Source organism: Teleopsis dalmanni, chromosome 2 (genome assembly GCF_002237135.1).
Source record: "Teleopsis dalmanni isolate 2A chromosome 2, ASM223713v2, whole genome shotgun sequence".
NCBI lineage: Eukaryota > Metazoa > Arthropoda > Insecta > Diptera > Diopsidae > Teleopsis > Teleopsis dalmanni.
In genome coordinates, this window is record NC_051847.1 from 34,019,457 (window position 1) to 34,046,771 (window position 27,315).

The 27,315-nt window shown below is 31.7% G+C and overlaps 8 protein-coding genes across 8 annotated transcripts; 7 read left to right on the forward strand and 1 right to left on the reverse strand.

Annotated features, from left to right (window-relative positions):
• Positions 1-3,823: 3,823 nt before the first annotated feature.
• LOC119676318 (trypsin-like) lies at positions 3,824-4,607 on the forward strand. The gene has a single exon (XM_038087559.1). It carries the CDS (start codon positions 3,836-3,838, stop codon positions 4,598-4,600), a length of 765 nt encoding a protein of 254 aa, XP_037943487.1. The 5' UTR covers positions 3,824-3,835; the 3' UTR covers positions 4,601-4,607.
• A 3,545-nt stretch (positions 4,608-8,152) lies between these two features.
• On the forward strand, positions 8,153-9,042 carry LOC119676312 (trypsin eta-like). The gene has a single exon (XM_038087553.1). It carries the CDS (start codon positions 8,157-8,159, stop codon positions 8,982-8,984), a length of 828 nt encoding a protein of 275 aa, XP_037943481.1. The 5' UTR covers positions 8,153-8,156; the 3' UTR covers positions 8,985-9,042.
• A 1,842-nt stretch (positions 9,043-10,884) lies between these two features.
• Positions 10,885-11,901, forward strand: LOC119676311 (trypsin zeta-like). Its single transcript, XM_038087552.1, has 2 exons — positions 10,885-10,975; positions 11,036-11,901. The coding sequence occupies exon 2, from the start codon at positions 11,043-11,045 to the stop codon at positions 11,868-11,870; it is 828 nt and encodes a 275-aa protein (XP_037943480.1). The 5' UTR covers positions 10,885-10,975; positions 11,036-11,042; the 3' UTR covers positions 11,871-11,901.
• Positions 11,902-13,319: 1,418 nt separating this feature from the next.
• LOC119674289 (intraflagellar transport protein 57 homolog) lies at positions 13,320-14,817 on the reverse strand. The gene is made up of 5 exons (XM_038085420.1): positions 14,512-14,817; positions 14,352-14,456; positions 13,913-14,287; positions 13,570-13,849; positions 13,320-13,505 (listed from the first exon to the last, which is right to left on the reverse strand). Exons 1-5 carry the CDS (start codon positions 14,815-14,817, stop codon positions 13,345-13,347), a joined length of 1,227 nt encoding a protein of 408 aa, XP_037941348.1. The 3' UTR covers positions 13,320-13,344.
• A 3,805-nt stretch (positions 14,818-18,622) lies between these two features.
• On the forward strand, positions 18,623-19,592 carry LOC119676314 (trypsin eta-like). Its single transcript, XM_038087554.1, has one exon. The coding sequence runs from the start codon at positions 18,743-18,745 to the stop codon at positions 19,556-19,558; it is 816 nt and encodes a 271-aa protein (XP_037943482.1). The 5' UTR covers positions 18,623-18,742; the 3' UTR covers positions 19,559-19,592.
• Positions 19,593-21,369: 1,777 nt separating this feature from the next.
• LOC119676317 (trypsin eta-like) lies at positions 21,370-22,297 on the forward strand. Its single transcript, XM_038087558.1, has one exon. It carries the CDS (start codon positions 21,436-21,438, stop codon positions 22,237-22,239), a length of 804 nt encoding a protein of 267 aa, XP_037943486.1. The 5' UTR covers positions 21,370-21,435; the 3' UTR covers positions 22,240-22,297.
• A 1,333-nt stretch (positions 22,298-23,630) lies between these two features.
• Positions 23,631-24,520, forward strand: LOC119676315 (trypsin eta-like). Its single transcript, XM_038087555.1, has one exon. The coding sequence runs from the start codon at positions 23,683-23,685 to the stop codon at positions 24,496-24,498; it is 816 nt and encodes a 271-aa protein (XP_037943483.1). The 5' UTR covers positions 23,631-23,682; the 3' UTR covers positions 24,499-24,520.
• Positions 24,521-25,442: 922 nt separating this feature from the next.
• LOC119676316 (trypsin zeta-like) lies at positions 25,443-26,378 on the forward strand. The gene has a single exon (XM_038087556.1). The coding sequence runs from the start codon at positions 25,531-25,533 to the stop codon at positions 26,335-26,337; it is 807 nt and encodes a 268-aa protein (XP_037943484.1). The 5' UTR covers positions 25,443-25,530; the 3' UTR covers positions 26,338-26,378.
• The last annotated feature ends 937 nt before the right edge of the window (positions 26,379-27,315 follow it).

The following is a 27,315-nucleotide window of genomic DNA, read 5'->3' on the forward strand; positions in this document are numbered from 1 at the left end:
CTAATATATATACCCCTGTAAAATAATTATATGTGCAAAATTTGTTTTTCGTTATTCTCTTCTTAGAATAATGGTACTAATTTTTTTTATATACAGTTGATTCTGTAGTTGAGTTTAACTTCTCTGACCATATATGGAGTTTTTTTTGTATACTATTTGTGGTACCGTTATCATAATTAATAACAATAGGTAGCAAATTTCATAGAAAATAATTATATGTGCAAAATTGTTTTGCTTCTCGAAGTGTCAACAGTAAATGGAAATAAAGTTGTGAAGTGTATTATAAAGTTTTTTTTTTAAAGTATTGAAGAGCAAAGAATAATTGGTAAGTAAAATACTTATTATTTATTAATATATATTTATTATTTTAATTAATTTAGATAAAAAATGCCGCATGGGACGGAATTTTCAAGTGAAGAGTGCGGAAAGATTATTGGAATGAGTTTTGCTGGGATGAAATGTGGCGAAATATCTGCTGCTGGTTATAGACACCTGAATACTATAATAAACTTATTAAAATATCTCGAAAAATATGGTGTTATAAGAGAGGCGGCCGCTTACCAACTATTAACAACCGAACAAAACGGCATATTCAGCTTCTTGCTACCAATGAGAGGATGAGTTGCAGACAAAGAGAAATGAATTAGATTTGTCTATCACTAGGCAATGCGTGCAACAAGTTATGAAAAAAGACTTAAAGCTAAAATATGAGTCGAAAGTTCCCAAACCGCGCCTTACACAAAGACATAAAAATGCTCGTTTAGCTTTTCATGACAAATATAAGTTTTGGGACGAGGAATTCGAAACAGTTGTTTTCAGTGATGAAAAAAAGTTTAATCTAGATGGTCCAGATGGTCAACACAAATATTGGAGAGATATTTGTCATCCACGTCAGAATTGCAACAAACGCAACCATGGTAGTGGTTCACTAATGGTGTGGGCTGTCTTTAGCTCGAAGGGAAAGTCTAATATATGCTTCGTACCATCAAAAATGAATTCGGAAATATACATAAATCTGTTGGATAGTGAACTGATAAATTTTGCTGAAAATATTCATGGAGATAATTGGACTTTCCAACAGGATAATGCTCCAATACATGTTTCTTGTGCTACAAAGAAATTATTTGAAGAGAGAAGCATCCCATTGCTAGATTGACCGGCTATGAGTTCTGACATAAATCCAATAGAGAATCTTTGGGGTATTCTTAGTGCCAATATTTATGCTTATTCGAAGCAATACGATACTCTTAAAGAGCTGAAAAAGGACATACTGGACGAATGGGCCAAAATTGACCTCCTACTATTAAAAAAATTGGTAGATTCAATGCTACATAGGATACAGTTAATAAAAATAAATAATGGAAACACATTATCTTATTGAAAAACAAAAAAAATTGAATTACATAAAATAATTAATTGTTTTTAGCAAAAAATGTGAATTGCACATATAAATATTTTCTATGAAGATTTAAAATAAAGTTAATTTTTCACTTAAAAAAAATTAATTTGAATAAAATTTTTTTATTATTTTAATTAGACTACTAAACATAAAAACAAATAATAAACTAAATTCACCCTAACAAAATTTGTTAGAGTTTAAATTAGATTTTAAGTACTGCACATATAATTATTTTACTGGGGTACATATATATAATAATAAAATGTATTATTTTTGACGAGGTAGAAAAAAGTAGTTATAATAATAATTTTTTATAGTTATATTGTCATAAATTAAAGTTGCTATAATGTCTATAAAAGCTAAAAAAAACAAACCCATTTTAGGCTTTTACATTATAAAACGTGATATTCTATCAAGGTATCAAGGTATCAAGTTGTATGCGTTTGCGGTTACTTTTTAGGATGGTAGGAAGTTAAGGGGTATAAAGTTTGTTCAAAATATAAAAAAACCATAACCGGTGAGTGTATGGGACTATATTCCGTACAGTATATAACGATATATACTTATATTATTGCTGAACGTAATGAATTCTTGCATTAAGATTCTTGCATATGACACTGGTTTGTTGTTATGTTTATTGCTCTACAGACTGACTTATGAGTACAGAGTTTACACGGGTATATTGAATTTTGGAATATTTACTTTCATGTGGCATATCTCAAAGATCCTTAAGACATTTGACATTTGTTCCAAATTAATTAATGTACTACCATTACTAACGTTTGTACGTTTGTACTTTGTAATTGAAGCTCTGAGAAGAAAAATGACTAAATTAAAGCTAAGTCAATACAGTATTACGGTATAGCTGCTGACAATTCACTACGTAGTAGGTAGCCATGCTATTAGACTGGGTCTACCTTATAATAACGTTAGTACTTTGTAATTGAAGCTCTTAAAATGAATCCGTATTTCACTTTCTTTATGAATAACCACATTTGTTTAAGAGAAAAAAAATCTTTGAGGAAAATTTTCCTACCGATGTGCAAACTGTCATCCTGCAATACTAGGGTATTGGCCAAGTTAATAGACTTGAGTTTCTGTTTATACGTTGGATCTACAGCACTATAATAAAGGTAAAAGTCTAAAGCATCTAACGCACCAACAGAAACTCTTTCAGAAGGCGATAAACTTCCATCCTATAAAAGGGATTTTGAATCTTTACCTAGCTAATGCTTACAATACACTGCAAAATGAGGTCGACTACCGCTTTCTCACTATTCACAGCGTCACAACGTGAAGCCGTTATAGTATAGATCAATGTAGTTAAATATGACTTCATATTATTGTTTGAATATTTTAGAAATAAATTTCGATTTTTATTGCCGAACTAATAGATCTGAAATGAACTGAGTACTGGTCAAACCTACCATAGTCTGTAATAAAGGATAAAAAAATATATAATATCTATAAAGTATGAACAATATGTGTACGTCATAATAGTGTTTAATGGGAACTACACATGTATTGACAATAGTAAAAATAGATGCCTTTGAAATACTCTAATAGATGGCATGACAATATCTCTCACTATGGTCGCTAACTTATTAGAACGAAATTTTTATTAAAATGGGAACAAGGAAATGGAATTCGATTGGTAATACGATGCTGTAATGCAAGCGAAAAAAGGTTTAAGCTTCGACAAATTGTAGAGATCCTATGTTTCACGGGCACTCATAAGAGCATAGAACGTCATTGTGGTTTAGTATGAGGGTTCTACTTCTTATGTTTTATAAAACCACAATATACCTCAACATGGGTTACTTGGCATATTGACTATGATTTTAAAACACCAGTTTTTTAATGAAAAACTATGTTATAAAGAAACTGTTTTAAAAATCGGTACAGTAAGATTTTTAATAACACTTACAGTGAATATTATTTTCATACTCGACGTCTGCCTTGAATAATTTATTTAGTTTTTGTTCTCGAAGTGATAAGTTTTCCACAGTAGCTCTTGCAATTTTTGGTTGAGGAAATGACGCAAAGTAGATTTCTTAAGCTGTCAATTGATAAATGCTAATTGAGAAATACAAATGCGAGCATTTAATTTCAAAGAGATAAGCTCACAGTTTTGAGTACTATTTTTCATACTACCTTTATTCTTCCGTTTTGTTATCTCCATTTTAAGCAATTAATTCACGAGTTGATAATTTCTTCTTAGGTGTAAGCACAAAAAATCGCATTATTTCCTGCCGAAGAATCCATTTACCATATCTTTGTTGATGTAATCTATTCTCTATCTCTAAAGCTTTCTAATACGGCCAATCGTTAGATTAGAACAGTCATAAATCACAACACTGATCAGTTTAATTCAGCTATAAAAGCGGTAACACGATTTTATTGGCTCAGAAGTGACTTCTTAATTGGTTCAGAAATATGTTTCGATTCGTAACTGTCTTAGCTTTGTTAAGCTGTGTCTTGGCAAATACCTTACCAGAAGGATTCGATGGACGTATTGTGAATGGTGAGGACACTACAATAGAGGCACATCCATATCAAGTGTCTATACAAAAGAGTTCGGGTGGACATTTCTGTGGTGGTTCAATTATAAATGAGGACACTGTAGTCACAGCTGCACATTGCATGACAGGACAGGATGCTTCAAATCTTAAAATACGTTTGGGTTCAACTCTCTACAACGAAGGTGGTGAATATGTTTCAGTAAGGGCATTCGAATATCATCCAGGATATAATTCTAAAACTAAGGAAAATGATATTGCCGTCATTAAATTGGCCACACCTGTACGTCAGTCAGCAAAAATTCGTTATATTGCGCTAGCTGAAAAAACACCAGCAACTGGTACTCATGCAGTTGTGACTGGTTGGGGCGTTAAATGTTTCTTCTGGTGTATTTCTTCTCCAACGACTTTGCAAGAAGTTAAAGTTGGTATTGTTGATGAGTTGCGGTGTGCTTCGGACGAATACAAATATGGTCCAAAGATTATGCCAACAATGGTTTGTGCTTTTGATGAATCTAAGGATGCATGTCAAGGCGATTCAGGCGGTCCATTGGTTGCAGATGATGTATTGGTTGGTGTTGTGTCATGGGGTAATGGTTGCGCTAAAAGTGGTTATCCTGGTGTCTACAGTGATGTCGCTTCTCTACGTAAATGGGTTGTTGCAACTTCAAATTCCTTGTAAAAGACTAAAGGACTAACAAATAAAATCAATTATATATGAAATGATAAAACAGCGTACTTTTTGATACTATTGGAGTGATTGGGGTGAAAATATCGATTATAATAGGGGACTGAAATTATGCTAGTGTTCAAGTGTTTTTTGGAAGTGATTTTAGCTGACTTAAAGTGTTTAGTCTCTAAAGTAGTTGTTAATTATTTAAAAAAATTTTTAATTTGTTATTATTATTGTAAAAAAATAGTGTTGTAAGGTAAGACCAGTGATATCTATTGAGTTATATTTAAACAAAAATTTTTGTTCTATAATACTATAATATAATAATTCTTTATAATATTATAGCATACTATAATACTACGATATTAAAGGTTCAAGTTTTTAGGCTTCTTTCAAGTTGAGAAGAACGAGAAGATTTTAGATTTCATTTTGCATTGTTACAGGATTGTTCAGAAAATTTTTTGGGTGCTAGATATAACATGCTATATATAACATATTGTAAAAGTAACAAAGTATTTATGAAATATATAAAGTCATTTTTGATTAAATATGTATATTTAATCAATTAGATTGATTATTATAGTGTGTCTATAGCTCTGAATGTTATATAGCATTTTGCTAATTTAATATTATAATGTTTCTTCGGAGAGTTATTGTAATATAGTTAGTTAGTTGAAGTGGAGGGACGAATCTTTCTCAATTGGTTAAGAAAAACGTTTTGATTTCACAAATTATTGTGGTATGAAAGTGAAATAATTATGGGATTAATCTCTTTGAGATGTAACATAGAACTAATAGCAAAAACTTAACAAAATTAGATAGCTGCTTTTGGGAAAAAAATTTCATAAAAGAACATATTACAGGCATATAATATGTAGTTCCAAGTATTAATTTCTTCAACTAAAAGTGCAGTGGAAAATTGAAGATATGCGCGACATTAGAAGGAAACAAATGTGTTGGTTATGAGATTGTAGATTATTGCTCGAAACGGTGACCGTTAGGATCCCACAGGAGATGGGTGAAGCCCACGACTCTTAAGAAATATAGGAGATTAGATCCGCCTAAGAACAACTGGACAACTTATACAAGCGGCACGAGGAGTCATTGGATTAGGACAAGAAATATATAAATTAACTATATAATTTATATTAGTGTTCCTTTTTTTATGACCGATTACATTCTGTTAAAAGAATACGCAAATAAAAAGAAACAGATATATTTCTAACATAGTCAATGAATATTCATATTCCTTTTTATATGTGATTAGATACATTCTATTGAAAGAAAACGCAAATAAAAATAAAGAAATAAATCTATGTATCACATAGTGTAATTTTTTAAAACTCTCCTAAACTCTTCATCCACATCCACAAATTCAATAAGCGGGAAGCAAGGTAGTACAGGCTACCACGTCGTTGAGTAGAGTAATGTCAAAGATTGTTAATGTCAACAGCCAACTCTGTTCTTCTAAACGGAAGCGAAATATGGGCTGCTTTGCTGAAAGTAGAACAGAAACGTAAGCCATTAACATCAGGACAACAAACGGCAGCTGTAAAAATTGCTACACCATACCGTACAGTATCTGAGGCTGCGGTGCTGTTCATCAGTGCCACATTAACTATAGATCTAACAGCAAAATAAAGGAAAATTAGGTGGCAAATTAAGTAGTAACAAACTACAACGTTAAATCGTGTAGAAGTAAGAAGTAGTAGTAACAAATCCAACAACAGTGCCAACAAAAATGGAATACAAAAACAAAAGGAAAATGGATAGCAAGATTTATTCAAGATGGAGCGATATGGTCAGATAGGAGAACTGACCAAGTAAACTATTATCTAACCCAATTCCTTTCTGGTCATAAATATTTTTAAAAATTCCTTTTCCGTACTGGCAAAGCAAATGTTATGAAGTGCATATACGGAGATAGGTTAGTTTAGGTTCGGAATGCGCGTACTGACCGTTGTCAGCATTTCCACTCGGAGGCATATATTCCCCATTGTGATGCCGTCAAAAATTTTGCCGGAAGAGGCGGGTTGCTAACTTTTGTAATCCTTGTTAAATGATTTGGTTTTCCAGATGAAGTTGAGGAGATCCGATAAGTTTGCTTTCGTTATCTCTTCCAAGTCAGTGAAAAAGCGATCCCCGAGACATTGAAGTCGCTTGGTCTGAAGTCCTGGACAGAGACAGAGGAAGTGGTTGATAGATTCTACCTCCTCTTCATCTTGGCAACTCCTGCATAATCCGCTTGCTGGAATTCGCCACCGTTGAAGCATAGGTGCAATGGCACAGCGCCCCGTTAGTACTCCAGTAAGCACACGAACTGGAGGTTTACGGAGATACAGATGAAGATAACGCTGAACACATCATATTTAACTTCAACAGATGGTACAACTAAAAAACATCACTGGAAACAATAGTCAGTGAAATAAACGTCGAAGATATCATAACAAAGATGTTGCTACCTGAAAAAAACTAAACCGCCATAGACCGATTTGTTACAATCATACTCAAATAGAAAAAATATAAACTCGAAAATGACTAATTTCGAAAAAGAAGCAAAGAAATAAGCCTAATTACAGTCTGCACGCAGGCTAACAAAGAAATAATTTTTCTCCTGAATCCTGAAGTGTGGTCGATAAAGTTACAGAGTAGAAATGTTCTAGTACACAAGGGGAATTGTGTTGAGTCCGTGCAAACCGGGCATACCATTCTTGTGACGGCATAGTGACCATGCGTAAGTCATTTTTAAACCTTTTCTTCGCACACAAACAAAAAAAAATTGGTTGTCATAGTAACTATTTTTTAACGCTTTATGGCGTTTTCGATTGGTGAACCTGGAGGCAATATAGATTTACTCTCGATCTGTCAAATTTTGTGGCCCAATCAAACATTTTTAGCAAATATTTATATATTTCATAAATACATATATCAAAACAAATTACATTTTATTTTTCAAGTCATATAAAACCGCTGTTAATTTCAGTGTGACCTTGCTACTCTGGCAAACTATTTAGAGTGTTATAAATTAATCTCGAGTGTTACACATTTTGCACGACATTTACCGATCGAAAATTACACTAAAAGGTAATCCCAAATAAAAAAGTTACCCCGGATTTACCAATCGAAAACGACATTAAACAGTGGCAACACTGTTTTCTTTTCATTAGCAATTAAAGCTACTGGAATATATTATTATTGGGCTTATAAACAATAAAGTAATTAAATATCTTATCATAATTCTATTATATGAATTTGTATTTACCCACAAATAAACAAAATATACCGAAATATGTATAAACTTTTCTTCTCTCTTGTCTGGCTGATCTCACTTCTTAAGACTTAAGTTAATATTCATATATACTCCAAATAATATAATATTCTCCTAATAATTTTCTTATCAACCCTTAATTGCAATGTTTATATAAATTAAGTTTAATTAAAGCTTATCGCAATAAATTCATGCATCGTAAATAATTTCTATTTTAACTGGAAAGATTACAAAATATCGATGGTCGCCATATACCTGACTAAATAGAGTAGACCAGTAATCAATTTATTAGCGAATATGGTGGACATAAAAATTTTGTTATTGATAAGTGCTCTTGGGCTGACGTCTGCAGCTGTATTGCCAGTCGAATTACCAAAAGACACAGAAACAGTATTAGTACCACAATTAGATGGACGGATCGTTGGTGGCAGCGAAGTATCTATAGCGCGGCATCCACATCAGGCTCAATTGCGGCATAGAACTTGTGAAGGTTGCACCTATTCGCATCTATGCGGAGGCAGTATTTACACTGATCGCATAATAGTAACTGCAGCTCATTGCGTTTATAATCGCTATGCCAACAATTATTTGATAGTCGCTGGTACAGATAAGCGTAGTGGTGCTGAAGGTGTTGTCTCCCGTGTTGATAAAATTGTGATGCATGAAAACTATAATGCGTCCATAACAGATTACGATGTGGCTTTGATATTTCTCTCAAGCGAGCTGCCAATAGATGGTATCAAAATTGCAACTATAGAACTGGCTGATAGTCAACCGAAGAATGGTGCTAAATCTATTGTAACAGGTTGGGGTACAACTACTGAATCTGGTTTATCATCGCAAAAACTATTAGAAGTGGAGGTACCAATTGTAAGTAATGAAGCATGTAATGTGGCTTACGGTGAGGGACGTATAACAGATGCTATGTTGTGCGCTGGTGTGAAAGATGTTGGCGGAAAAGATGCTTGCCAAGGTGATTCCGGTGGTCCTCTCTTAGTGAATTGGAAATTGACTGGAATTGTTTCTTGGGGGCGAGGATGTGCACGTCCCGATTATCCTGGTGTTTATGCTAACGTACCATACCTTAAAGATTGGATACAGCAAATTGCAAGTGATAATATGTAAAAGTAGTAAAAGTTAACATTTAAAATTTAGTGTTGAGGAGGTATTTATATAGAAGAAAAGAGTGTATTGTGTTAATATAATAATAAAAAATTTTAACTCATATCATGTATGTTATAGAATTCGTTCAGTTGATAGGTCACATTATATTTATTTTAATAGGAAGCACTAGTTTAAAAATAAGGGTTATGTTGTGTTTACATTGGACTTAAATGGACTGGACTGGACTGTACTCCTTTAGAATTCAAAACATTTTATCATAGTCATTTCAAAGTGTTTACACTGCCATTTCCATTTTTTTTGGCAGTTCGTACTTTATAAAACCATTTGCCTTCATATTATAAAATTTGTGTTTATTCAAAATGAAAAATTTTAAGTAAAAATAACCATAGTATACTTTAAGGCACACAATTGGTAATACAGGGTTATCTATTTTGTGGTACCAAAAATACCCAAATCATTATTTGGGTATTCGGGTGTCGTTATTTTGATCAAATTTTATTTTAATCTGATATTCTGATCTAACCATTAGCACTAGTTTTATATATAATTTTAAATCACACATTAAACAGATGTTTGGTGTCAACGTGAAAAGTGTCTCAGACCTACACTTTGGATAAGATAATTACCTAATACCTAATTACCTAATAATATTAAGCTTTTAAATATTCTCAGATCAAAAGGGAAAAATTTAATTAATATAGATATTATCGATAATTAATAGAGTTATTCTTCATACATTTTGTTAAAACTTCACATGGAAGTCACCAACACTATACTCAAGTTCAAGTAGTTTGAATTTTGCGTTTCCGATATTTTTTAAGTAGAACTTTACAAAATTTTGATAATTACAAAAATAAAATCAGATTAAATATTATTCTTAGAACTAGAACTATTCAGTACTGACTTAGAAAAGTTTATCTCTTTCGTTCAGAAAAAAAAAGACACACTGAAAATATTATTAATCTAGGTTAGTTTAGGTGAAATAGAGGGAGGAACGAGTACTTCAATTAACTAAAAAGGAGTTTTGTTGTCTCGTGATAATGGGTAGAAGCATGGTATTGTTAGAACCAGCCGGAAGCATTGATAAATGTGAGAAATTGATCGACGTTAATGCTATAAATATCACCGATATTTCTACCGCTACTACCATGCCATCCTATAATAGAGTAATCTATTAGAACAGATATTAACTTAGACACTACTGATTTGTTATTGACTACCAATTCAGAGGTTGTAAATTTTAAGTAAAATGTTCAAGTAACTCTTGACCTGACTTCTGAAGAAGTATGAGCTCACTTCCTATTTGTCTGTCACACAAAATGGTCACCTACCGTAGGTCACAACTTACGGCTGTGACTGGCAGGGGCACGGACTGGAAGAGAAGTTTCCGCAGAATACGCGCCCAATCGGGCTAGTTCATATACGCGCTATATTGGAATGCCCTAGAACCCAAACTAGAATTAGATTGAACATTCCACTTAGTGCGTTAGTACATTGCTTACATTCTTGAAGTATGTACGATCTATTTAGTATAATATATGTTAATTAACATAGTGCTTAAAAATTATAAACACCAAATAATAATCAAATAAAGTTTATTTTTGTTTTAAAACAATTTATGTTTGAATTTAGAGTTGCCGCATTTTAACAAAAAATAATTTATAATGTGGTTGTTCAAATAAGATCGTATAATCTCTAACGGAAAACATATGCGTTAATTAATCAACATTGATAGCTATGCGATTAAGCACACAATCATTAACAATTGATTACATAAAAATTATACATTATCGTCTAAACAAGCGTAATAATCTCTAACTGGTAATAACATTGACACCAATACAATATATTAAATTTTTTGCTTATCATTGGTCATTAGTCGTAAAGATACAGCAAATAATAGACGTCCATCGAATGTCGAGTAACGTATTTTGAAAAAGGTTTTAGTTAACAGAAAACCAGCAGAAACCACAGTACAATTCTTTGTAAAGGTATTATCGATTTTGATTAGAATTGAATTTCACAAGTCTTAACTTCCGGTTTACTTACAGTGTCAACATGAAAGTTTTGATCTGTCTTACTGCTTTAATAGCATTAGTGTCCAGTGCAGCCATCCATTATGTTAACATTAACGAGGAGGAGACATCACTGCCACGTTTAGTGGATGGCCGTATTGTAGGTGGAAAAACTGTACCAATCGGTGCGCATCCACATCAGATTAGTTTACGTTACAAATCCATCTTTACACCAGAAAATGCTTATAGGCATAGATGTGGCGGCAGTATTTATGCTGAGAATGTTGTTATAACAGCTGCTCATTGCATTATTAGTACAGTTCCCAGTCAATTTCAAGTTGTTGCAGGCACAAATTACCGTCAAGGCTCCGATGGCGCTATTGTACCAGTGAAAGAGATAATAATGCATGAGAATTACAATCCCGATACTTATGACAATGACATTGCTGTATTGATTTTGGGTTCACCATTACCAATCAACAATTTGACTATTAAAGCAATCGATTTGGCAGTTGAAGATTCAATAGATGGTCAAAACTGTGTTATTTCTGGTTGGGGTACCACAACGGAGGGTGGTATAGCTGCAGATTCATTGCAAGAAGTAACTGTACCAATTGTTAGTAATGAAATCTGCAATAAGGACTATGAGGGCTTGATAACGGATTCTATGTTATGTGCCGGACGTCGTGGAGTTGGTGGTAAAGATGCTTGCCAAGGTGATTCTGGTGGTCCATTACTCGTTAACGGCAAGTTAGCTGGCGTTGTCTCATGGGGTTATGGTTGTGCTAGACCCGAATATCCTGGTGTATATGCTAAGGTCTCTTATTTGCATGCTTGGTTGTTAGAAAAAATTACGCCTCATTTAAATTAAAGTAAAAACTTTAAAATTAAGAAAAAAAATTTTGCTTTTCGTTTTTTGTAATAATATATTAAAAATCTCGTTTAAAATACAAAAACTTCAAAGTACAACATTCAATACTAAGTTTAATTGGAACTATACACATAAATGATCTTTACCCCCGTTTTTCAGGTTGTTAACAATAGCGCATGGTAATACTGTGTTATAAACTACAACTTCTTATAAACTTGAAGGACTTGATAGTTTTTTAGTGATGATAACATATTTTTTATCAGTCATTAAATAATTTTCTGTTATTAGAGATATTTTTAATCACAAATGAATTAATTTGTTTTCTTGTTTAATATTTGATAATGCTTTGGATATGATTTAAAAATGGTCTTAACATATCAAATCAAAGATATATTTGGTATATATAATTGTGGCTTAGATATGAAAAGTTTTGTTGGATATATCATAGATGATTTGTTTGGTTTTTATTTTATACTTCTGCGTTTTTGTACCAACTACAAGCGCAAACCGGGAAAGCCATATCTAGATAGATATGGATCAGATGTAACTAAGAATCTAAAAAATAAATCATGTATTGTTTTGGTTCGCGAACTTTTGCACAAAAAATCTTCGGGAAATCGTTTAGAGTACTTATTGTATGATTCTTTGGTCAGCTTTTTGGCAATCGGCCAACGACGTCTCAAGCCCTAGCACACTCCCTGCCGATTTGTGTAAGTCCTCCTAATAATTCAAGCTATACTTCAAAGACAGAAATTCTGATTTCGTCATCATCCCGTTCTATAACTGCCCCTCTCGTGATCATGGTTATAGAGTCTACCAACAACCACCCCCCGGGCTTATGCATTAACGTCAACCCACCATCTCTCCCTGCGCTATGTCCTAAAAACGTCTTTTTTCCTTAATTACTGGAATAAAGTTTCGGTGGAAATCTTTTTCATTCATTCCTAAGAATGAATGTCATAAAAGAAAAACTCTGAATATATATTAAAATATATAAAAATATGGAGTTCTTCATAGATTTCTTAAATCATGAGTTTTATAACGATATAATGTGGATTTCACAAAATTAAAAACTTAAAAATATTCGGTTTCCAAAAATATAGTGATGAAAACTTATTTCACCAATCAACTAGGTGGTATTGTGGCGAAAATAAAATGATATTTGCTAAATCATAGCGATAACATTGAGGTTGGCGCAGCACCACCTCAGAAACAAGGAAAATCACCTCCCAACTGGCGCTGCCTACTTATAAAGTCCTGATCATATAGTGTGAGAGTGTTTTAAAATTCCCGTAGATTGATAGGGACCAAGCTAACTTGAGAAAAATGACGTTAAGATTGAAAAAGCTAAAAGATATAATCATGGAGATCTATAATTACCATAAGGCTCTGAAAATGATATGCTAAAAGTATATTTTTATTTGCATGACATATAATTTAAAATTATTTTTCACATAAATTCAAATAAATTTATTTAAAAAGCTCTTGTATTGGAAACCTCTATATCGCCAATCCGACCTGCTTGACGCATAATATCCTGATCAATGCCATTCACTAATAATGCCACTTCTAAACTTAAGTGTGCAATCTCATCCTTAAGTTTTGCTATAGCTTTCTTTATTTGAACCACAGAGCCTGAAAATAGAATAAATAAAAGATACTATGGTCTATTTTTTAAACAACACTTTATGTCACTTACTGCCATCGGACATAGATTGACCACGTCGTTCCATTTCAGCTTTCTTTATATCATTCTCTGCAATGACATCATTTAATTGAGTTAACAAATTAGCCGAATCACTTTCAACTTTAGTTTGAGCATATTGTAGTTTAGAGAGTTCTATGGAAACTTCCTTATATTCACTTATAAGAGTTTGTAGTTCGTTATTTAAATGCTTTTCACGACTTTCAACCTTATCAATACTAAATGTGAAATCGCCATGTAACTTTTTCAATTGATTTTGTGTTTCCTCCGCGATCTATAAGCAAAAGTACAAGCGTTTAAACTGTTCATATATAATTAATAAAAATTTCTTTTAGACCTCATCGATATTTGTTTTGAATGTTTCAATTTGACTTAAATGCGAACGCCAATCACGTGCATCACTCTTAACAAACACCTTCAGCTGTGGTAAGACCCGTTCAAACTCTAAACGCCATTCTTCCTTATCGGTCAAATGTTCTGTTACATGTGTTTGTGCCTCAGTTAAGATATTATTAGAGTCCCTGCTTCGTGCAATATTGTTAATCCAATTGAAATTCTTAAAATGATTTTTATCCACTTCCATATCACTATCATCACTTCCACCGGCATTTTGTTCATCTTCTAATTTTTCGAGAATTATTTCTGCATTATCTTCTAGATATTCCGTAGCGTGCTCTTCTTCTTGTGCTATTTGCAGATGTTCACAAGATATCTATGAATTTAAAAGAATTAATCTCTTAAAATATTATTATTATAAAATTTATTAAGTTACAAACCTTAGCTACTTTTAATACTTGTGTTGCTAGATTGTCTAGTACTAGCAAACATATTGGCCCGGCCCCTCGTATAAGTTTATTGGGTGGAAATTCAACTGATATATCCTAAGAAAATTTGATTATTATTGAAAGTTTATAAATATATTTAAATTGTGCATACAATTTCCTCCAGTATTTGTACAATTTTTGCAATCACAGTATTTGGATCATCGTATTCCTGTGGCCTTTCCATATCCTTACCTAATTTTTTACATAACCACCAACATATAAGTGTAAACATATAAAATTGTTCTCCAGGATTAAAGGATTTCACAAAATAATATCGCGAAATCGGTTTCATTTTAAACTCCTTGAGTAGTTGGCTTTCGTAATTTAGCAATTTGAGCTTCTCCAATAAATCGTCGGATTTATAAGTGGCATTTGCAGAGTCATTTTTATCTTGTGCACTAGCTAAGTCTTCTTCCATTTTAAGGAATGTTCTTTTGTAAAGTAAACTGTTTTATTTTTTAATTATTTTTACTATATTATATTTGGTATTATTTTCAATTATAATCACGCAAATTTTCAAAACAAGTTTTTTGTTTATAAAAAATTGTTTCCATGCCTAGGTTGCCATGGGTAACAAAGTAGTAAAACACAAGGGTTGCTTTCACCTGATATTCTCAGGATTATTTGGTTTTGTGGAAGTTGTTTTGAAAAGCGTAAAACCATTCCTGTTTCTTCCTCCCCCGCTTTTTTATGAATTACTTTATTTTTTTATCAATAAGAACTCTTAACAATATATATTTTATATTAAGAAAAAGAAAACAACTTAGTAGATAGTTTATATTTATTTATATATAGTATATTTATATATAGTATATTTATATATAGTATAAGTAATACATTTATTTAAAAAGTATTATAACTTGAATAAATTGTGTTTTTTATTATTATTTAGTTTGGGGTATTTGCACTGCGATATAGTGATCTATTTTATCCCCTCCATGGTTTCAAAGTCTTTCCGTTTCCAATTTATCAACTCGATAAATTGTAGTCTTTAACCTACTTTACCGAGACGTATTCCTTGGTCGAAAAATAATGCTTACGTAGGTATTTTTATCGTTTATATGAGTATATCAGTGCTGGAAAAGCTTCCAGAATGTGATTCAATGTCTCATTCTCTAATATTAAGATACAGATGAACTATGTGATTCTATATAGTAATAATTTGTGGAAAAAATTTTATAACCTACAGACTGTTATATATATTACTAATGAACGGTGCACCTCATTATCAACATCTTACTAAAGTTTGCAACTTTTTCAAAGGTAGATTAATTATGCAAATTAAGTAAGTTGCCCCAAAAATATTGGTAACAACACTAACAATAAAATAGGTATTTCATCGGATTTATAGGAAAAAATAATTTAAATTTAAGTATCCACTTTCTTATTTAAAAATGAAAAGTCATTCCTTCTTAGAAAACATTTAAATTGGTGTGGCATTAAAAATTAATAACAACACATTTTTAATATAGTTGTGGACATACACTTAAGAAAATTTAGTGGATGTTTCGTTAGGGATCAGATAGTACTGAAAAATGTCAGATATTTAAAAGTTATGGAGGCATGTCTAACTTTTTATTAAGGTAAGGAAACACCAAAAGAATGTACGCTATTAGCACCTGATCATAAAGTATACATAAAGTGTAAACTTCTTCGGCTAATATGTAAAAAGACCAATAAACGCTACGAAGACGCCAGCATAGTGTACACTTCTTTAGTTAAATTGTGCAAAATGAATGCATGATACGATCACTCGATTGTAGTTTACACTTAGAGTGTACCTATATGTACACGAATACTATATTGCATAGTGTTCTGTTTTTTTTTGTAATATGTGAAAAGCGTCTAAAGCCACAGTGTGAGACTTGAATCCACTAAAACCATCTATTAGGAATGAATGGAAAAGATTTCCATAGTAATGTGGAAACATCATTTCAGTGATCAGAGGAGAGAGGTAAGAGCAAGAAGCTTAACGCCGAGTGGACTAGGTTTATCTAGGCCAGCTTATTCTAGTGCTCTGTATAATTGTTAAAACATTTTCATAGTGTTCTGTTTATTCTCTTTAACTGAAGAGAAGCAAAACATTAAAGAACATTTCAGGAAATCGTGAATGGTGTTTTACATCAATGTTCCTCTATCTTTTCTTAGCTAGCTAAGCTTTCAATACTAATCTAAAAGTTTTTTGTATTTTATATTAGTGTTATTATCAGTCTATTAGTAATAGAAACAAAATTATATATTGTATTATCATTACAGATAACGCAACATTGTAACTTGTTATGTACTTAACAAAATTGACTATATGTACTCGATTTTAATACAATTATTGATGATAGTTCGAGATATCAATGAATGTTGAAATTTATTATCTAGATAATTTTAATGACGTTCATTCACTGAAATTTTTATTTCAATTGTCTATTTTTACTTAATTTTTTTTCTAAAACTAAAGTTCATATTTATAAACAAATTATGATTCATGATTGCTAGGCACTTTAAAAATCTCTCAATTATCAATTTATGAATTCTAACGAAATTTTGTAGTGGTCCATAAATCAATTAAAGATAAGTTTTTATATATATGTACATATATATAAAGAAATAATTGAAATCAAAATATGTTTAAAACTGTTTACATAAATATATTTTTATATTATAGTAATATAGATATAAATCTATATATATATGATTATAATAATAAAACAGCGGTTCTGAATTTTTTCTATTAGAAATTAAAAAAATTATTTTGAAAACTCCTACACTTCATAATTTTAAATGATAATAAATTAAATTGAAATGAAAAAATAATTAGAAATAATTAACTGACTGAAAAGGTTCTAGGTGGTTTTAAACCCTGACTTTTCATCTATATACACAGTTTACACAGTTAGCCAATAGGCCTAAGTGGATCCCCTAGTATAATCTAACCTAACCTGACTGAAAAGTTTTGCACTATAAAAAGTAGTTTTTCTTTCTTTAAAATGTTAATAAATAATATTACATAAAAAACAAAAAATTTGTTCCCAGTAATAATATTTACTGTAATACAAAATTGCGAATACAAGCATATACAATATACATATATATATTACAACAAGAAAAAAAAACAACAATAATTAAAGTTGCAGATGTGAAAATGTAGAAGTTGCCGTCATTGAGAGAAAGAAGGGTCCTTCGTAACATTTACTAGAGTAATGAATGATTTAATTACTAGAGTAAAGACAGCTGACAGCACCAAAAATTTAGTAAAAATTAAAAATAATGGTACCCGTTTACAGCACTAGAAAAAACAAAACAAAAATTAGAGAATATTAAAAATTTTTATTAAAAAATATTAGGAAATATATCTGAATAAACACTTTCGATATAAAACAGTTTAAAAATAATAGTGGCGTTAAAACTTTTGGTAAGATACGAATGTCTTGTTCCCAACTTCGCTATATAAAAGTCTTTTAATATTGAGTAATGATATAACTTTTTGATAACTTTTCCCTAGCACTTTGCTAGGTGTTCCGTACACTTCCGTTTGATGTAGTTTACGCAGTCCAATTTTCTATAGATCTGCTTATTAATATGAGATTAATGAGACAACTTCTGGCCATTTATTTGTACGATATTGTTGGCGTGTCTTCTGTAATCCCGCACAATTTATCGATATCATTGAAGGAATTACAACATCTTTAACTTAACACATATATTGTTCTTTCTGTCTATAAATTTAATCGTGGTTACAATAACCTCTTACACAGAGTTTAGAAATATAATCATCCAATCAGTATTAGTAGGTTTCTTCTTTCCCTCGTTTATAATTTTAGCTTAGATATCTTTATGGTTATGATGTTAAAAAGCATTTTTGAATTGCTGATATTTCTGAATACCCAATGTCATCCATTACTACTGATCAAAAGATTGTCGATCACATCATGTATTGTTACTTTCAGTGTAAGTAAAAAAATAATATTGAAAACATCAACAAATTTAGCGATCGATGATATAAGAGATCATATGATCTCTTGCATTACATTATTATTGTATTTCAACTTAAGTGGTATTAAGTAGATATTTTATAACAAATTGTTTATAACAGATATAAATTAAGTTGAAATCAATCAATAAAGTTTGGCAACCACTGTCAATAAAAATGGGTTAGATTTAAATTACTTGAAAGACATAAACATTTATATATTTTTATCAATTTATATAGATAACAGTCAAGAAATATCAATCAAACCAAAAATTTCTTATGACCTAATAGAGCAGTCTTCGTACATTTCTAGAGTGTTGACGCTCTTTGTCAGTATATAAAGTAATCCGTAAAGAAAAGTGCAAGTTCTGAACGTAAAATGCCGAAATTAAATTTTTGCATTTTAATTTTCATTATTTTTATATTTAACATATTTAAATATGCGGTACCGTACCCGAATAATTCAAATGACAATACGCGCATAGTCGGCGGAACAAAAATTGGTATACAAGAAGCGCCGTACTTAGTTTCACTGCGTAGTAAGAAGAACTCCAAAACTCCATTTGAACATCGTTGCACTGCGGCAATATATAATCCTAGAATTGTACTGACTACAGCTACTTGTGTCATCGGACAAGCTATAAATCAGTTGCAGGTAGTGGCTGGAACAAATTATCGCACTCAACAAGACGGTTATGTTTACCCAATAGACAAATATTTGATTCACCCAGATTTCAATATTTGGTTAATGGATAACGATTTGGCTATTGTTCATTTATCAATTGACTTAGAGAAAAATAAGCCAAGAATTATTGCTGCCATACCTCTAGCGAATATATTACCTATGAATGGTTCTGCCAAAATTGCTGGATGGGCTTCTACAAACGGAGATGTGAGAGATATGTCTGAAGAATTACAAGCAGCAACTGTAGAAATTTTATCTGTGGATGCCTGTATGGAAGCTTATGGTGATCAACGTGTTAGTGAGGCAATGATATGTGTTGGTAGCGATCATAGTAATGGTTATGCTGATGCATGTTTCGGAGATGCTGGTAGTCCTTTGAGTATAGATGGTAATAAATTACTTGGTTTGGTAGCTTGGGGAAGTGGTTGCGCAAGTAAAAATAGTCCTGGAGTTTATACAAACATAGTACATTTCAAGGATTGGATTGAAAGCGAGTCATTAAAATTATAAGATCAATAAATAAACTTTTGTATTAGTAGCTAATATTCACAATTAATTTAAAAAAATAATAAAATTATTAAAAATTTTAATTACAAGGGATATTTTGAATGAAAATTAATCTTTTAAATAAAATGAAAAGATTAAAATAGATAAAATATAATCAATACTGATTTGTTAAAGTAAAGCCCGTCAGGTACACTTAAATCCAATCTATTGAGCTCAAGTATTTCAAAATTTATTTATTTAATTTATTGTGTTTGACGATCAGCGATCCACTGATCCAGTTCCAGTTTATCAGTCCGCTGATCCACTGATCCAGTTTATTACTACGTTGATCAACTAATCCAATTTATCATTTCGCTGATTCACTGATCTAGTTTATCACCCCGCTGATCTACTTATCCAGTTTATCAGTCTGCTGAATAGTAACTGATATAATTGAGATACATCTTTAAAAATCTATTCCTTGTGGTAACTCAAACTACGCAATCATAGAGAAAACGTGTAATTGTTCTTCTTTTTTCTTCTGAGTTTTCATAACTCTAGAATCAGTGTTAAATGGATTTTGCATTTTCCATTATAATAAATAAACTGCAATTAAGCTTCAAATATTGAAGCAGTTCGTATTCATAAATTCTTAGTAGTTAATTTTATTACATAAAGGCCAGGTCGATAGGGATATCAAACATGCCGCAAGTGCCTTTCATTTATTAAGAAAAATAGTAGGTTGATGCTTTTCTTGAAATTTACGGGGGTTCAAAAATCGGTACTCCAAGAGTCACATTCATTGAGGCACCAAGCCAGTTAGTGGCCTTAACTGTCTTCTGATCTTATCTTATGTTCTAACAATAATAATAATATGTTTTAGTATATCTCCTTTGGTACAATTTCTTCGATACGCCACTGCAAATGAGTGGGTCAATTTATGGGACGATAATATATTTTGTTCCATACAGTTTTAACATCAGTTCAAAGTTGAATTTTTTCCATTTAGTAGTTTTGAATTTTTATCTTCTAATGGTAAAATAATTTTAGATTAATTTGAAATACTATGTATGCAATAATAGGAGGTTATGATAATTATGTTCTAAGAAATCGAATAGATTTCGAGTATATGTATGCTTGAATTTATTGCGAAACTAATATACAACGCACATTTAAAACACAGTTGAAGGTTACAGTAACTGCCTACTCTCACTGTGGTCCAATTTATTAGAATATATTACCCAGTGACTGTAGACTGTAGGTTAATTCTGCGCAGTACTACTGCAATGCATTTACTGAACTTAATATTTGATATTTCCCGGCCGACCTAATTATTGTTTGTGTCATATATTTCTCTAGTTACTATAGGTTTTTATACTAGTTATAAACAAATGAAAATATTGATTAGCAAGCAAATGGATTGGAATAGAATGATTTTCGAATAGAGTGAATGCTTGCATCAAAAAGCGTGTTTTATGAGCATATTTTGATATTAAATAAATTAATACAAATTGACTTCTTTTCAACCTACTCACTAACAGAGTTAATAGAAACAAATTATAATTAATTACAACACACACACAACATAAATTTCGAAAGCGGAACCTATTAATTTTAATATAAACTATATGATTATGAATTTCATTGATAAAATTTTAAAAATTATTCGAATAAACCTTTGAAATTTTCATAATCGAAAAACATTAACAAATTTTTATTGTTTACTTATTAATATGAACTATAAAAGGCTTATCTAACGATAATGACCGTAAGCGCGATAACCGTGAAGTCAAAACTTAATTCCATGAATTCTAAATTAGTTGAATTAAAAGCGTTAAACTCACACGATACCAGAAAAGAAAGCAGAAGGCCATCCAATTTTCACAACAAACTTAATAAGTATGTGTAAAGTTCAATTAATTCTCAGCATCGTCATTATAATAGCTGCAGTAGTGGTAGCAGCACCAGAAGGTCGCATTATTGGGGGCGAAGTTGTCGATCCTTGGAAACATCCATATATAGTGTCCATAAGATACAAGGAAAGCGTGAACAGTACAAGTTTGCATAGATGCGCTGGCGTTGTATACAGTCAACAAGTGGTCATCACTAGTGCTCAGTGTATAGTACCATATGCTCATTTTGAACGTATCTATGTTAAAGCGGCTGGTAATACACGAACTGGTGTAGATGGTCAATTATATCCTGTGAAAAAATGGATCTCTCATGAGAAATATTCAGTATGGACAGCTGATTATGATATCGGCGTATTGATATTGGAAGAACCATTTAATTTTAAAAATTTAGTTATTCATCCTATCGCAATTAGAAATAGTTTACCTAGCGCTGGTAAAATGGCCACCATTGCAGGTTGGGGTTATCGTGAAGAATTTGGACCATCATCTTACAATTTAGAAGAGACTCAAGTACCAATTGTTAGCTCAGCTGATTGTAATAATATTTATAAGGTTAGTGGCGATGAAGTTACCGAACGTATGATCTGTGCTGGTTATGTTGCGACAGGTGGTAAGGATGCTTGTCAAGGTGATACAGGAGGACCATTAGTGGTAGATGATGAATTAGTTGGTTTAGTCTCTTGGGGGCGTGGTTGTGCACGACCTGGCTATCCGACAGTATATTCGTTGGTTAAGAGTTATGTGACGTGGATTGATAACACAATTGCAGCAGAAATAAATAAAATAAATTGAAAACAATACTATAAAGATATTTAAAAATGTATTATTGTAACTTCGGAAAAGTGTTATACTGCCAATAAAATATAAAAATGAATGATGTAAATAGTTTTTAGTGGTTAATGTTATATAAAATATTTTGAATGTTATAAAGAAATTGATCTATATAATATGACAAGATCTATAGATCTTATCTGTATATTGATTGTATAGACACAATCATTGATCACGTTGATAATGGCGTTTTAGAATCAAAATATAATCTTCATGTCTAATGTACAATTTGTTAACAGTCACTGGCTACAGTAGTTAGTTAAGTCCAAAATCTAGTTGATGCATTTTCGTAGAGCTGTCTTAATTAACCAACAATTGATGCTCAATTGAACTACAGTACGAGTGGCCGATCACTGTAGTCAGCAAGTGTTGCTTATTGGTGCGTTTAGCATCAAATTAACCGTGTTATTAAAATGGTTAACTCATGAAAAAGACAGGTATTATTGCCTTAAAACTAATGTATTAAGATGTTCTCAGATTAGATATTGTATTATATAGATTAGATAAAGATTGGCTTTTAAGTTAGTTTTGAATTTTTTACAACCTTTATAATATGACACTTATAGTAATGGACTTAAGTTGCAAGGAGATCACCGGAAAGACCTTCAGAGGCTATAAGTAAATGTTACATATTAAACAAAAAACTCTCAAAAATGAAACCATCATCACTCATTTTTATTCGCATTAATTCAACATGACATTTCATATATTGAGTATGCCTTTCCAATTTAACTATCTACCATATATTCAGTTAACATGACAAACTACTGCGTTTCTTTAAAAGGTGATGCCTAATTTTGCTCGCAGTTAACTATAGACGTTGACATAGAAATTATAGTAAGTAACTACAATATAAGAGAGGATATATTATTTTTATATATAAGCTGGACCTCTTTTCTGATGAATTGGATAATCTTTGTTTTATTACAAAGAGCCTAGTGAAAATAACAGAGGCAATATGTTGGAATCAAATTAGTAGACATTTTAAAAACAAGTACTTTTAATAAACGTATTAAGAAGAGACACTAAGTTGAAGTTCTTTAAAAACATATAAATGGATATTAAATATGAGGGGTTTAAAGACTTTATTGGCTTTGCTCTATAAATAGCCTTGTTATATGATTTATTGCTTTGTAAGTCTAATTAAATGTCTTTGATAACACTACTATATCTATCTACAGTATCATATACAGTATATCTGTATTCAGTAATCAATTAAAGTTAATAATTTATGAATTATTTAAATGAAAAAGCATTGCATTTGATTTTATTATGTCTTATCTGCTTATCTACTGAAGTACTTATTAAAACCTAGTAGCTACAAATCACTGTAATATTATTTTTATTGCTTAACACCTTCAGTAGTCTTGACTTCGCCTCGTTAAACTCAACATCAAATCGAACATGATCTATCAAATTCAAACATTTTTCTTCATTTGTCTAATAGTTGTCTTCACTACAAGTCAAGGATACGTATTAGCTGAAAATAAACCTACAGGACTACAGCAACGCATATTAGATGGTCTAACAACTACTATATTTAAGCATGCCTATCTGGTATCGATTCGAAAAAGATTCAGTGAAATATCTGCCTATGAGCACTACTGCAGTGGTAGCATATACTCAGCTAACATAATTTTAACTACAGCCAGCTGTGTGCGTAACACCAATCCCTCCAATATAAAAGTTATAACAGGCACCAGCTATAGTTCAGGTGCAGCGCAGGATGGCGCAATGCATACAGTTCGAGAAGTTGCTTTACATACAAATGATTCTATAGATATAGCACTACTGCATTTAGGCACTAATATAACTTTAAATGGTTTTAATACAAAAGCTATATCTTTGGCCAAAGAATTACCAAAAACTGGTAAAATGGGTGTAGTAGCTGGTTGGGGTAAAAATACTGAAATTGGTACTATCAGTGAAAATTTGCGCGAAATTAATGTACCAACTATGGATCAGGCTGCATGCAAGGCTTATTATTTTTGGCATTCTATTACTGATACGGAAGTATGTGCTGGGTATGTTAATGGTGGTGTAGACGCCTGTCAAGGTGATGCCGGCAGTCCATTATTAGTTGATGGAAAAGTGATTGGTATCGTTTCGTGGGGTTATGGGTGTGGGCGAAAATATAATCCTGGCGTTTACACAAATGTAGTGCGTCTTGTTGATTGGATTGAGCAGAATGCAGCAGTGACAAATGAAATTCTTATGTAAATAATTAACAAATTAAAATTGTTTTTTATAAACTGCACATTCCTTATTCTTTGTTTAGTTGGTCGTACGTATTACTATTATTAACAATTAGCTATTTGTTAGTAGAAGTGATATTGAACTTATTTGTTGATAAGATTAAACATTTGCTTGTAGATATACCACCATATAGGCAATATGTGTACGGATATTTATCATATCATTAATACTATTAAAATACTACAATAAGATTACAATAACATTCTAAGCACAGTGGGCTAAATTACTTTAAGACTTATAAAGATTAGAGGCACGCAAGATTGAAATAAAGAAGAGGGAAGGACTACACTTTTTCTGTAGTATGTGGAAAGCATCGAAAGCTATAGTGTGAGACTACCTACTAAAAGCATCTCTTAGGAATGATTGTGGAAAATTGCAGCGGATGCAACTCCATTCCAGTAATGAGGGGCAGCGAGGAAAGTAGATAGGCATAGTATTTGGTAAGGTAAATTTATTAAAGCCAGAAAAAACATGGTCGTACTGATTTAGAAAAAGATGGGCTTATATATGAAGGAGGTGGAGTTGGAGCAATTTTCAGGGTTTTTAGCTAGGTGTACACTCTGCGCTCAGAAACATAGTGGCCCCGGTTGTAAAGAGGAATGCGTGGCGGGATCTATTAATGCGTGGATCTATTAATTTTTTGTTTATTAGTTAGTTTTTTATATATTTTTTAATATATATTCGATTATTTAGATTTTTAATATATTTTTCTATAGTGCAGAGAAATAATTTTTTACAACCCTCTACTAAATACGTATATGGATATAATAAATTGTTTAAATAAAAAAAAAACAGCTTTTTATCTTTATTGTCAAATATCGTATTTATATCTTAAGTGATATTGTTATTGCAAAACATTACTTATTTTATCGCAACAATTTAGTATGTCCAGAACAGTAGAATAACTAAGTTACAAAATTGTCTTCTAAAAATCAAAAAGTTAAAATTTATAGAATATTTGTTAGTAAATTACAAACAAAATTTTTGTAAAATATCATGAATAGTGCTTGTTATTACATTACACTATTAGTGCTAGCTGCAAGCACTTTAACGGCGTCACTAAATAATATCAACACAAATGCGAACTTGGAAGACAATACTTCACGCATCGTTGGAGGTAAGGACGCTCACATCGCTGTTTATAATTATCAAGTAAGTCTTCGTTACAAGAGTCTCTTTGAACCAGAACAATCTTACGAGCACATATGTAGTGGTGCCATATATTCGGATATAATTGTAATAACAGCAGCACATTGTGTTATTGGTACAGTGCCAAGTCAATTCAAGGTAGTTGCTGGTAGTAATTATCGTAGCGACAATAGCGGTACTATTGTGCCAGTGAAAGAAATCATTATGAATGAGAATTATAAACCTAATACAGCTGAAAACGATATTGCTATATTAGTTCTTGGTTTACCTTTAAGGCCGAATAACTTTACAATTGGAACTATTGATTTGGTGAAGAGCAGTCCGATTACAGGTGCAACTGCAACAATAACTGGTTGGAGAAGAACTAAATCGTCATTGACAGAAGTTTTACAGGTTACGCGTGTACCTATTGTTAGTCACGATCAATGTAAAGAGGATCATAAGGGACAAATAACTGATTCTATGTTTTGTATAAATGCAGCCGGCAACAATGATTGTGAAGGGGATTCTGGTGGTCCCGTTGTTGTAAATGATAAGCTAGCTGGTATTCTTTCTAGACAATTAGATTGTACTCAACCAAACTTGCCAGGTATTAGTGCCGATGTAGCACATTTACGTAATTGGTTACTAGAAAAAATTGCTGCATATCAGTAATTGTGTTGCAATCAGAAAGTAATAAATGTATAATCTATATTTTTTTTGTGATAATATATATGATATATTTTTTTGTTAACAAATATTTCAAAAATTTATATTTAATAATAAATGAAATAAAATAAAGTTTTGCGAATCGATTTTAATATGTCCTAAATCGCAAAATAGCAATTTAGTTTCAGCAGATTACCAAATATGGGTGTAGCCAAGAAGACATATACGATAGCAGTCCTAAAAATGTGCCCAAAGGAATATTTCATAATATTTCACAATGAAAAGAAGGTCTATGTGGTAACGGGCTACCCCCTAATAGAAATATATCGGTGGCGAAAATATAGTATCTAATTGTCATCAAATCGGAAACCAGATTTCCGATTTTAGATGATATATTGATGGATATTAAATACATCGTTATCATAACTGGTTTTGTTTGTTTTTATAAAGGGAATTTTTTTAAGATCTGTTCCTTTTGGTCCATACGAACCAATTTGATGACCTTTGGATGATAAAAATATACTTACTTACTTGGTCATTTTATACATATGTCATAGCTATGTCTAGTAGCCTCCGCCACGATCATAGAATTACTTTTGTTTGCTGGTAGTAGTGAGTGGACGTCTTCTACCTGAGGGTGACGAATCAAACACTATACTAGCTTGACGCATAACCACATATATCCATGAGGAAAGTTTCGCTGCACAGATTAGTTCACTACGCACTGATAATTATAGTTATCCAGAGAGGGCCATATGTAGGCTGTGTGTCAACTTGAAGATAATAGTTACAAGGATTATGCTAGCATTTAACAAGTTAAATGTGATTAGACACTTTACCTATTAAAAATTGAATCGCGGAACAGCAAGTTCTATATAATCTAATCTGCCACACGTATACTTAATAGGTATAGTCCGTTGATTTCTTTATGGTCATAACAAAGAATTAATTATTACACTTCTCTGAAAAGAAATATGAGTTAAG

Bases quoted from the DNA above. Each gene is read 5' to 3' on its own strand.
- LOC119676318 (XM_038087559.1), top strand. From the start codon at position 3,836: ATGTTTCGATTCGTAACTGTCTTAGCTTTGTTAAGCTGTGTCTTGGCA.
- LOC119676312 (XM_038087553.1), top strand. From the start codon at position 8,157: ATGGTGGACATAAAAATTTTGTTATTGATAAGTGCTCTTGGGCTGACG.
- LOC119676311 (XM_038087552.1), top strand. From the start codon at position 11,043: ATGAAAGTTTTGATCTGTCTTACTGCTTTAATAGCATTAGTGTCCAGT.
- LOC119674289 (XM_038085420.1), bottom strand. From the start codon at position 14,817: ATGGAAGAAGACTTAGCTAGTGCACAAGATAAAAATGACTCTGCAAAT. The intron at 14,288-14,351 runs GTTTGTAACTTA...TTAAATTCATAG, and splicing joins AAGTATTAAAAGTAGCTAAG to ATATCTTGTGAACATCTGCA. The intron at 13,850-13,912 runs GTCTAAAAGAAA...TTTTGCTTATAG, and splicing joins TCAAAACAAATATCGATGAG to ATCGCGGAGGAAACACAAAA.
- LOC119676314 (XM_038087554.1), top strand. From the start codon at position 18,743: ATGCCGAAATTAAATTTTTGCATTTTAATTTTCATTATTTTTATATTT.
- LOC119676317 (XM_038087558.1), top strand. From the start codon at position 21,436: ATGTGTAAAGTTCAATTAATTCTCAGCATCGTCATTATAATAGCTGCA.
- LOC119676315 (XM_038087555.1), top strand. From the start codon at position 23,683: ATGATCTATCAAATTCAAACATTTTTCTTCATTTGTCTAATAGTTGTC.
- LOC119676316 (XM_038087556.1), top strand. From the start codon at position 25,531: ATGAATAGTGCTTGTTATTACATTACACTATTAGTGCTAGCTGCAAGC.